General features: G+C 47.1%; 1 protein-coding gene across 1 annotated transcript in view; it reads right to left on the minus strand.

Moving 5' to 3' along the window:
• Nucleotides 1–12481, minus strand: part of CACNA1E (calcium voltage-gated channel subunit alpha1 E) — a 496040-nt gene that overhangs the window by 374047 nt on the left and 109512 nt on the right. Inside the window, exon 2 of the mRNA XM_029935255.1 lies at nt 11275–11710. Within this exon, the coding sequence (XP_029791115.1) occupies nt 11275–11696 (422 nt within the window). The 5' untranslated portion in view covers nt 11697–11710. The remainder of the gene's footprint in view (nt 1–11274; nt 11711–12481) is intronic.

Raw genomic sequence — 12481 nt, forward strand, 5'->3', positions numbered from 1 at the left:
TCCCTGATGATGAGTGATGTTGAGCATCGTTTCATGTGCCTGTAGGCCATCTGGGTGTCCTCTTTGGAGAAGTGTCTGTTCATGTCTTCTGCCCATTTCTTCACTGGGTTATTTCTTTTGTGGGTGTGAAGTTTTGTGAGTTCCTTGTATATTTTAGATACTAGCCCTTTATCTGATATGTCATTTGCAACTATCTTTTCCCATTCTGTCAGTTGCCTGTTAGTTTTCTTGATTGTTTCCTTTGCAGTGCAGAAGCTTTTTATCTTGATGAGGTCCCAAGAGTTTAGTTTTGCTTTCATTTCCCTCGCCTTTGAGGATGTGTCGAGTAGGAAATTGCTGCAGTGGAGGTCTAGGAGGTTTTTTCCTACTTTCTCCTTGAGGGTTTTGATGGTTTCCTGTCTCACATTCAAGTCCTTCAGCCATTTTGAGTTAATTTTTGTGTATGGTGTAAGAAAGTGGTCTAGTTTCATTCTTCTGCATATTGCTGTCCGGTTCTCCCAGCACCAACTGCTAAAGAGGCAGTCTTTTTTCCATCACATACTCTTTCCTACTTTGTCAAAAATTAATTGGCCATACATTTTCGAGGTCTTTTGTGGTGCCATACAAATTTTAGGATTGTTTGTTCTAGCTCTGCAAAAAAAATGCTGGTGTTATTTTGATAGGGATTGTATTAAATGTGCAGATTGCTTGGGGTGATATAGACATTTTAACAATGTTTCTTCTTCCAATCCATGAGCATGGAATGCTTTTCCACTTCTTTGTGTCATCTTCGATTTCTTTCGTAAGTCTTCTGTAGTTTTCAGACTACAGATCTTTTACTTCTTTAGTTAGGTTTATTCCTAGGTACCTTTTTGTTTCTGGTACAATTGTAAATCAGATTGATCCCTTAATTTCTTTTTCTGCTGCACTGTTATTGGTGTATGGACATGCAACAGATTTCTGCATGTTTTTATATCCTGCAACTCTACTGAATTCATGTATCACTTCTAGTCGTTTTTTGGTGGAGTCTTTTGGGTTTTCTACATAGAGTATCATGTCGTCTGTGAAGAGTGAAAGTTTAATTTCCTCCTTGCCAATTTGGATGCCTTTTACTTCTTTGTGCTGTCTGATCGCTAAGACTACAACTTCCAGTACTATGTGAAATAGTAATAGTGAGAGTGGACATCCTTGTCTTGTTCCTGACCATAGGGGAAAGGCTTTCAGATCTTCCCCACTGAGGACGTTATTAGCTGTGGGTCTTTTGTATATTGGCCCACAGGCTTTTAAAATTCAGTGGGCTGAGGTGCCTGGGTGGTTCAGTTGGTTAAGCATCCAATGTCGGCTCAGGTCCTGATCTCACAGTTTGTGAGTTCAAGATCCACATTGGGCTCCATGCTGACAGCTCAGAGCCTGGAGCTTGCTTCAGATTCTGTGCCTCCCTCTCTCTCTGCCCACCCCCACTCACACTCTGTCTCTCTCTCTCTTTCAAAAATAAATAAACACTAAAATGTTTTAATTCAATGGGAAAGCTTCACGGTCAGGATACTTGTTTCCTGACATAATTTATCTGCAATGCTGGGTGTGGTGTAAAAGCTGGTGAGAATGTGGTTGGACATTTGAGTTTTCATCCCTCCTCGTGTGCGGGGTAGCAGGATATAGGGGAGAAGTGGGTGAGACTTCCGAGGCTGGTTCCTCAGAGCCTGTCACTCACTGTAGCCTGCCAACCTGGCAACCCGAAGAACGGTTCATGCAGAGCACCAGCAGTCGCCCAGCCCTCAGGACCCTCATCTGTAAATAAGGCAGCTGGACCAGATGATGAGGATGGCAGCAGTGATAATAATAACAATAATGGCTGATGTGCACAGACTCTGTGCTGTGTGTTTCCTCACTTCATGACCTGAGGGGGTCCACTGATGTACGCAGCTGATCACAACATGACGGCAGCCTCTGCCCCACAGACTTTAGCCAACCTCCCGTGCCCTGCTGTAGATAGCATATGATAGACCCCTAAAGATGATGAACCAGATATTGGGGGGAAACAACCAACCAAACACTGGACTAAGTACTCTATAGGCTCACTGTAATTCAGAAAGGTGACTGTCCTCACCCACAACCTAGCAAATGGACAAAAATGAGGTTGAATATTGAGGTTCAGAAAGGTTGACTCTTTTTCCCAAGGTGGAATAACAATGGCTCAGTGATGATCAGTGGTGAGAATGAAGACAGTGCCCCCAACAACCTGCAACCTAACCGACTGGGTTTTCACAACCCATGAAGCTCCACACCCCAGGGGCTGGCCTGGTCTAGACCTAGAGCCCCTGATGTCCTGAGCTCCCTAGACTAGACTTGATAGTGTGTTTGGATGCTGGCAGAGGCTAGGTGAGCATCCAGATCATAATTACTACCACACCAATGACTCCTTGGGCACTCATCCATGCATGCACTCATACTGCTCCCAGCACCGCGGCTGTGGAGTGGACAGGGCTGTGTGTCGTTTCCACTTTTGTTGGGGGGGAGGCAGTTAGCAGCACAAGGTGTTGTGATTTTAGACTGTATGGTGAGGAGTAGCATCTCTGAGGAGGTTGGACTTAAGCTGAGATCTAAATGACAAGAATGAGCCAACCTTATAAAAGTCTGGAGAAAGAACATTCCAGACAGAAGGACAAGGCAGAGACATAGCAGGCATAGGTCTGGCCTGAAAGTGGGCAAGACTGTAGGGAGCAAGGGAGCGAATTGTAGGGCTGGGGTCAGGAGTCACCCAAGACCAGATGCAAAGGGAGGTTACATCACAAAAGCATGATTCGGTTTACATCTTTTTTAAATGCCCCTGTCTGTTGTATGAACAGACACATTCCTGATAACACAAAAACAAAGATATAAGAAGAGAGGCCAATTAGGAGGCCACCGCAATGGTCTAAGTGACAGTGGCTTGGAAGAGAGTAGCACTGGGGACTTGGCAGCAGAAGTGTTCAGACTTGGAATATGTCTAGGACATGTGTTGACAGGGCCTGCCAACTGACTGGAAGTGGAAGCAAAGGGGAAAAGAGTAATAAAAGATAATGACAATCTTTGGCTTGAGCAACCGGGTAGGTGTGGTGCTGCCTACTGACATGGGGGGAGTCTGGGTTGGGTCAGGAGACGATCAAGAGTTTTACTATAGCCCTGTTAAGTTTTAGATTCTGGTAGACCATAGTGTGGAGATGCCAGCCTCACGTTAGGCTACAAGAGTCTGGGGTTTGGGGGAAATCTACATTCAGGAGTCATCTGCAAATGTGTGGACCTGGTTGAGGTCACAGACTGCATAGGCAGAGTCCCTGAATAATGGTGGGGCTCACTGACGTCTTGAGGACCCACCCCAGCATATGTGACCAAATTCACAAGAGGCCTACAAGATGAGTATTATTATTCATCTTGGTCTAAAAATGCAGAGAGGTTACAGCCTGCCCCAGGTCCCATAGGTTACAAGCAGCATGGCAAGAATTAACCCTAAACAGTACGACTGGGTTTCTTGTCACTTGCCTACTGCTGTATAACCACCGCGGGGGGATGGATACTAATATGGCCAGAAGGCCTCAGTGGAACAAGATATGCACTGAAGGCAGAGGGCCTGGGGTGAATCCTCACGAGCTATGTGATGCTGGGCAACAAACATAATGTCCTCATGCCTGAATTTTCTGGTATATAAAATCATGAGTTCTTTTTTTTTTTTATTCTGCACATGTCTATTAAGTGTCTTTTGTGTGCCGGACACTGAGCCAAGGGACGGAGACCCACGGGGAGCAGGCAGACTTCTCTGCCATACAGTGTAGTAGGGGATATAGACGTGTAAACAGGCAATTAGAATGTAGCGTGATAAGTACTATGATTATGGAAATACTGCTTCCCTCTTTTTAGAGTATGTTGTACCAACCTACGCAGAATTTAAAGTTACACATAATTTCCTTTCTTCCAAATCCATATGCAATAATAGTCCCATATGAAATGTTTCTACTCCTTATAATAGTACCTATGATTTTCATTAGAATAAATATTACATGCAAAGTACCTTGCACGTAGCCAGTGCTCAATAAATGCGGACAGTCATTATTAAGACATGGGTTTTTTGGGGCGCCTGGGCGGCTCAGTCGGTTAAGTGTCTGGCTTCAGCTCGGGTCATGATCTCATGGTTCGTGGGTTCGAGCCCCAAGTCGGGCTCTGTGCTGACAGCTCAGAGCCTAGAGCCTGCTTCGGATTCTGTGTCTCCCTCTCTCTCTGACCCTCCCCTGCTTGCGCTGTCTCTCTCTGTCTCTCAAAACTAAATAAAAAGCATTAGAAAAAATTTTTTTAATTTAAAAATAAAAAGAGACATGGGTTTTTTGACTAGCACCACCTCTGACTTCTGGGCTCATTTTTCTCCTCTGTAAATTAGGAATAATAATAGCTAGTCCACAGGGTCCTTGTGAGAGAAAGAGGAGATACATGAAACATCTGGTAAACTGGAGGGAGTTCCATTAAAGTGTGAGGAAAACATGTTTTCATGGCCAGTCACTAAAGCTACAAAACTCCGCCCATGAGGGATAGTAGCGTTACCCAAGAGGTCTTTGTAGCCCATACACTGGACCTAGGGAAGCCTTTTAGCAGCTTCTTCAGGAAACAGCATTCTGCACAAGAAATTCTGCTGCATCTGAATCACCTATACTCTGTCCACAGCAAAACAAGGACCCTTTACTTGAGGCCTCCTCCTACCCTCTTAACTCCTTCCCCTACCACATTTGGCTCACCCAGCCAAAGGCAAAAAATGCTGGAAACCTTTCAGGCTGGTTTCTAGTCTGCTTCGTGCATCACTAGAGCCCTGAGTCGGTGCCAAGGAGGCAGGATTTGTAAAGCTGGCATGTGTGCCATGGGCTGTCAGCTGTGTGGGCGGTGGACAGGGCCACAGGAGGGGCCGGAGCTGAGGGAGGTGCAGGAAGTTGGCAGGGCTGCCGACAGAGACTCCTTCCTGACTTCCTACTGCAGCAAATCCATTTCTTGAGAAAGGACCAGGGTGCCCCTGTCCTAGTACCAGGAGGATGCTACCTACAGAACGTAAGTCATGAGAAGCTAGAAGGCAGGAGGTAGAGAGAGCAGAGGCTACATCTCTCCAAGGTGCACTAAGTAGACACAGGGTCCTGAGCGGCCTTGAAGGAGGGCAGAGAACAGACTTCCCACTTCCTCTGCTGATTATTCAACTAGAGGGTCTTGGGCAGTCAGCAACCTGCACAACCACACCCTTCTTTCCCTGGAAGCTAGCTGACTAAATGGGTATCAATTCCCCTCAGTGCATTTACTTCATCTTTCATTCAACTAATACTTATTGTGAACCAACTACATACAAGACATTGTCCTACACACTGAGGAGAAGACCAAGTCCCTCCTTTTAAGAAGCTTACACTTTAGTGGAGGGAGACAGACATATATAGAAAAAGAGAGAGAGAGAGAGAGAGAGAGAGGGAGGGAGGGAGAGAGAGAGAGCACACAAGCCTTTATGTGCTGTGTGCATGTATATAACAATAAGGGCTGTGATGGGAAAAAAGCAAAATAAAGAGAGAAAGAGTGACAATGGAGGAATGCTATGCTACACAGGGTGATCAAGAAGGTCTCTCTGAGCAGAGACCCAAACAAAGTGAGTGGGAGTCATGGAAGTCTATGAGGAAAGAGCATTCCGGGTGGAGGGAACAGCAAAAGCAAAATTCCCTGAGGTTAGAATGGTCTGAACATATTCAAGGAACGGCATAGGGCTAGTGTAAGCGGAGCAGAATGAGTGGGAAGCAGATTAAGGGATGCAGCCAAAGATGCCCATGTGTGTTTAGGGAGGTGGGAGAGAGGTCCAAGTGGCAGAGGATAGAACCTTAAAGACCATGCTAAGGACTTTGTTCTGTGGGACATGGGGAGCCAGCCACTAGAGGATTTGGGCAGAGGACTGATGTGATAAATGTCTGAAGACTCCCTGATGGAAACCCCATGTACTATCTTTCTAATTCCTTTGTAAATCTTAAGGACAAAAGGCAAAGAAGAATTCTTAGCTCCAATGGGGGAGACTCTACCAGGGAGGCATGGAAACAGGAAGGCTAGTTAGTTAATAATGGCTGTAGTCATCCTCTTAGATAAGTTACTCAACCTCTCTGTGCCTCAACTGCACATATGGGGATAATAATAGCACCAGTCTCATTCAATTGTTACAAGGATTAAAGGAATAAAAGTGTTAAGAATAGTGCTGGGTGTCTAGGAAGTACTATATAAGTGGTCTATGGAATAAAAACAGAAATAAAAGGTGACCTGGACCAGGGAGGTAGTGGCAGAAATGGTAAAATGTGATCTGATACACTTTGAAGGGAAAACTGATGGGCACTGGCAAGAATGCTAAAAGTGTAAAAGAAATCAGGATGACTCCAGTGCTTCTGGCTCCAGCAACAGAAAGAATGGATGTAGGGGCAACCAGAGTGGCTCAGTTGATTAAGCATCTAACTTCAGCTCAGGTCATGATCTTGCAGTTCTTGGGTTCAAGCCCTGCATTGGGCTCTATTATGGCAGCTCAGAGCCTGGAGCCTGCTTCGGGTTCTATGTACCCTCCTCTCTCTGCCTCTCACCTGCTCATGTTCTGTCTCTTCCTCTCTCAAAAATAAATAAACAGGGGCACCTGGGTGGCTCAGTCGGTTAAGCCTCCGGCTTCGGCTCAGGTCAGATCTCACGTTCGTGGGTTCGAGCCCCGCGTCGGGCTCTGTGCAGACAGTTAGCTCAGAGCCTGGAGCTTGCTTCCGGTTCTGTGTCTCCTTCTCTCTCTGCCCCTCCCCCTCTCATGCTCTGTCTCTCTCTGTATCAAACTAAATAAAACATTAAAAAAAATAAAATAAATAAATAAATAAATAAACATTAAAAATTTTTTTAAAAAAGAAAGAATGAAGGTAGGTTCCATTTGCTGAGAAAGAAAAGACCAAAAGAGAAGCAGATTTGGAGGAAAATTTATGTTTCACTGTTGGACAGATTTTGCTTGAGATGCCTGTGGATGTACAAGTAAAGGTGCTGATTAAGCGGGTAGCATGTAAAATTCAGGGAAGAGGTCTTGACCAAAATTCAAAGATACAAATTTGAGAGGCAGCAGTCTGTGGTGTGCACTAGAGGTCCAGGCCTGGGTAAGGTCACTAGGAAGTAAGGGTTGGTGAGAAGAGGAGAAGTGGAAGACTGAGCCCTGGGCTCCCCGGTTTTGGGGGACTGGAAAAAGGAAGAAGAAACCAGCAAAAGAGATAGAAGGAAGACTGTCAGGGTAGGAAGAAAACTGAGAGTGGGGTCCTAAAGGCCATGTCAGAAAAGAGTTCCAAGAAAGACAGTGTGACAGTGGACAAATGATACTGCTGCTACCACCAGCTCAAAGAAGATGGACACAGAGACCTGACCACTGGACTCAGCAAGATGGAGGATGGCGAGAGTATGGGGCGTGGCTGGGACAAAGTCCTGACTGCAAAGGGTTCTAGGGGAAACTGCAAAAGGGCTCATCATGCTCTACATCTAGACCTCCACATGGAGCATCGTGAGTAGTTAGTCCACAGAAACAGAAGGAAAGGCCTGGAACAGGAGTCCAGATGCAGCAGGTGGTCAATGTGGTCAAAGAGCTCCTCCAAGGCTCTTTAACTGCTGCTCTTCTCCCAGTGAAGTAGGAAGGCAGTTGCAGTTATGAGCTAGAAACAGGCTGGTAGGAGATGTTGGGGGTTGAGCATGAAGGATAACTATATAATCTCTAAAAGACTGTGAGGATAAATGGAAAGGGGAAAAGTAGCAGGATTTCTGGGCAAGATCAAGGGCCGACTTGAGGTGGGCCAGTCATGAATTTACAGTGAGACCAGTAAGCATAGCTGTGAGATGTTCTACAGCAATGTTCTGCTGCCCAAGGGCAGGGGGAGAATAGGTGGCAAGTGGGATTTAAGCAGGGTTGGAGTCGTGCCAGACCAGTATAGTGGAGCAACAGAGGGGGAGGGAAGTTGAGAGCGAAAACAAGGATGATGAAGCATGAAGTAGACTAGAGCCAGCTTGGGACGCATCCAACATTCTTGCCCTTGGCTGATGACTGGCTCTATATGAGAAGCCGGCAGGAGGAAGGGTTGAGAGGGTAGGCGAGACTTCAAGGGCAACATCACCATTTTGCTCAGAAAATACTTTTTGGTTCATACAATGGAATTTAATTTTATAATTTAATTTTATGAGAAGTAAGGATATGATTGAGAAGGGAAGCAGCAAAAACATAATATAATCTATTTCTTCTGGATGCCAGTGAGGTTAAAGAACCTTAGGAATCAAGCATTAGAGAGAGTGAATGGGACATAAAAGAGGTGTGGCCAAACAACAGGATGCTTGAAACTGAGATTAGGGAGCAGTGCAGTTACAAGGTCCAGGCTGGCCATGGAGTGAGGTCTTGGAAGCAAAGATGGAGGAAAAATCATCAAGGAAAAGAGGTTAAGGATCTAAGAGGCCACGGTCCCACAGAGATCATTCAAGTGGATATAACAACCACCAAGACTGATGACAAGAGAAGAGATGGGAGACAGGCAGTCAACCAAGAGCTAAAATCTTTCTGGAATGAAGGGGAGTGACCTGGGAGTCAGGAGATGGGAGTCAGGAGATGGTTACAAGAAAGAGTAGCAGGTGCCATTGCATGATGACATGAGCTCCAAAGCTGGCATTTAAGACAGGCATGAGGAATAATGGTCTGAAAGCAGTAATAGGGAGCAAGGAGATACCTAGCCCCACATCCAGGCTCGAGTGTGAGGAAGTGTGAGAGGAAAAACAGCCACTACATGACACATTGCTGATCATGTTCCTGGGGGGGGGGGGTGACAGGCAGGTCCCAATTAGAACAAGGAGATAAAGAGAATGTTCAGAGAAGGTGGGAGAACGTAGAGTATTTTTCTGATGATGGAATATAAGTTCCAGACAGTATAATATTAGGGTTTGGGGAGCTGGTGAGGAGCAGGGAGTGGGTCAGATTAAGGCATGTAGAGCCATATGAGGATGGAGTGTGGATGGTAAGGGGAAAAGGCATGATGATATTAACCACGGAAGCCTCCAGACGGGCTGCAGGGATGAGACTGTGAGTGTTGAGGGGCAGAGAGTAGGGCAACATCACTGTCTCCATCATGTCTCACTTTCTCTTCAGCCCATTCCGCTTGGACCCGGGGCTCATAACCCTACTTAAACTGTGACCATTAAGGTCACCATGCAAGTCATACTGCTGAACCAGCAATCCCTTCTCGATCCTCAGCAACCGCCTACACAGATGATGCCTCCTTCCTTCTGAACACATGCCTCTCTTCACTTCTTTGTCCCTTTACTCTCTGGCTCCCCTCCTATTTCCCTGACCCCTCTTTCTCAATTCCTCCACAGCCACACTCAGGAAGGTCGACATGCCCCCAGGCCATTGATGTGTCTGCCCTGTTTTACCTCTCTATGCACCTGCCCATGTGAAAGCACAGTCTCCCAACCATCCCCACCACCACTCCAAGTAGTTGACTAGTATTAGACCTTGATATCCCCCAACTAGTAAGTTTAAATTCAAGAAAGACTTAAGAGTTACTCATGCATTGCTAGTCATGGTGAAGCTAGTTTTTCAGTGAGTATTGTAGAAATTCTTGACTCGGGCCCTATGACAGGCACTGAGTGACATGAAAAATGTGTAAGATAGTCTCTTCCTTGTTCAGACCCTCTTAGGAGAACAAGACAGAGGTGCAGAAAAATATAAGGCTTCTGAATATGAAGAAATACCAGCTACCAGAGCTGCACAGTATTTATATAGTCATCTACTTTCTCCTCCTCATTTTTCGAAGCCATGAGGTAACTTACTTGACATCATACCACTAGTTTGGTCACCCTGGAAATTAGATCCAAGTCTCTTAACCCCAAAACTGGCTCTCTGTCATGGCCACCAATCAGTGGTTGAGATAGAAATTAACTACTGTGTCGACTGGAGGGAAAGGCACTGTGCCATTGTGGTTGAAAGCATGGATTCTAGAACAAGACTGCCAGGGTTCAAGTCACCAGTCAGTCAGTGTCAAATCACAGCAACAACATAGTTATTATTGGAGAGCTTTGGGAAAGTCACCTAACTTTTCTGTGCCTCAGTGGTTAAATATGGATCATAACTGTACCTACCTCATAGTAATGGTGAGGATTAACATAAATTAATATAGGTACTTACAACGTTGCTTGACTCTTAGATATATATAGGATTTTAAAGACTAATAGTTCTTGGAGATGAATAATAGGAGAGAAGTTGAGTACTGGATGCCTGACCCCTCTCTGAATCCCAGGAGTCTGGCACACATCAAGGCTCACTGAATGAATGAATGAGCCAATAAACATTTTAACACTCATAGGAAACGACATCCAGAGATCAGATAATGTACACCCCTTTGCACCACCTGAATGTCCACTGAAGCCAGTTAGGTAAATCCTACCATGACCATCACCATCAAAACACATTATTTGCCTTTTTGCACTTGAGGACATCTAACAACTCAACGGTCTAAGGAAGAGCTAAAGACATACAGACCACAGACATGCAAACGTGCAAAACATACACTGGCATCCAAAGGACAAAACAAAGTCCCTAGGCGGGGTATAAACATGGAGTGTCAAATAGGAATCAAATGAAATACTGTCTTCCTTTAATGTAGGACTCCTTAGAATAAAGTCCATGTTCTCAACAGGTGTGAATCAGATTAAAGGTAGTATAAGAACATAAATCCTTCTGCTCTACCCAAAAAGATCAATGATAAAGTCATAGAGACCACAATCTCTTCCACCACTGAAGACTTGCCCCAAGATGTAATAATTCACCCAAAAATGACCTTAGAAAAAGTAGGGTTAGCTACAATTCCAGAAAAAAGACAAGATGGATAAATCATTCATGTTTTGGTGGCTTCTCCATGCCTTAATCGAGCTCCTCTTTTCAGGGAAGCTCAGAGCATGAAACAGACCCCAGCTCTTTCTCCGGATCTTGGTAACTAGGTGGGCTTTACAGGACAAGCGTGATTGCCCCCCAAGTGACGGCTGTACCCCTCAGTGAGAGTGAGTGCAGCCTACAGCTGGTTAGTGGGATTGCGGCTGACCCGAGGGACCTCTCTCCGTGGGTCACATCCCTCTTCTGCAGCAGCAGAGTCAAATGCACCTGCCTCCCTGGGCCCACCCTTTCCCACTGGATGCCCCACGTGGGGCCACGCGCACCCCATCCTCCCCGCAGCACAGCCTCACTGGGCCAGTCCCCCCTGCCCGCCCCCTTCCTGTACTCACTCCCACTCCTTGCGCCGGGCCTGCGGGGTGCTCTGCATCTTGTGCGCTTCGTGGGCCTTGATGATGTCGCGCTGCTCGATGAGGCCCCCGCGTCGCCGCTTCATCACCTCGGGGCTCACCGGAAGGAACGGGCTGGAACCGCCCTCCCAGCCCGGGCCCTCGCCCTCCTGCACCGGGAAGAAGTTGTCGAAGCCCACGGCGACGGCACGCGGGGAGGCGGGCACCATGCCCATCTCGTCCGAGGCGTCGGCCTCGAGCAGGGCGCACTGCTGGGGCCGCCATGCCTCCTCCTCTGGCAGGGCTAGGACGTGGCGGTGGCGGTGGCCCAAGGCCCAGGGCTCAGGGCTCCCGCCTGCAGCGGGGCAGGGGGCGGGCTCGGGCAGCCTGCGGCCAGGGCTCGGTCCACGCATCTCGGGCACCATCCCAGAACATTGCTCTGTGCGCGGGGAGGCGGGGAGGCAGGTGAGAGATAAGGGAGAGGGGAAGGGGGAAGAGGGCAGGGAGGGGTAGGCACGAGGGAAACAGAGAAGAGAAAGAGGTTAATGAAGTGGTCCCCAACAGCAAGGCTTTGGGCTGACTCTGTGCTGTGGCTCAGGCCTGGCCTGCAAACTGGCACAAGGTAGGAACTCCATAAATGATCACTGAAGTCAGGAGTGTCCACTGTGGACCAGGCTGGGCGTCAGGTGCTGAGTATCCAGAGTTAAATGAAGTAGACTTGATTTTTGTCCCATGAACTTCACAGGCTAGCGCGGAAGACAGAGGTTACAGAAATAATCGTGTGCAACAGTGATGAATCTCTCAGGGTGATGAAGGCGACAAGGAGAGAACGCCAAAGGCGGTCCTCGCTCCCAGAACTAGCTGGCTGCTCTCTTCCATTTGTAGTGAAAGAATCTCTCTAACCCTTTCCCTAGTGTCCCAGCTCCTCTGGGGAATCCCACCCATCACCAGCTGCCCCGATTCTCACACTCTCTCTCCAGGACAAGACACAGGCGACCTATCTTTGAGAACTGGGCCCCATGTATAGGTTCCTTTCTGCTTTCCTAATGCACATCCACCACAGGATCTGGGTAGCACGTGTAGAATCAGGTGCCTCTGCAAACATTTTTGAGCCTCCTTTCCCCTTTCCATGCCAAGGAGGATGTGGCCAGATTTGCCTGTGAAAGATGCACTCATTCAGTCAACACTGACAGGGCTTACCATGTGCCAG

Source organism: Suricata suricatta, chromosome 3, assembly GCF_006229205.1.
Source record: "Suricata suricatta isolate VVHF042 chromosome 3, meerkat_22Aug2017_6uvM2_HiC, whole genome shotgun sequence".
NCBI lineage: Eukaryota > Metazoa > Chordata > Mammalia > Carnivora > Herpestidae > Suricata > Suricata suricatta.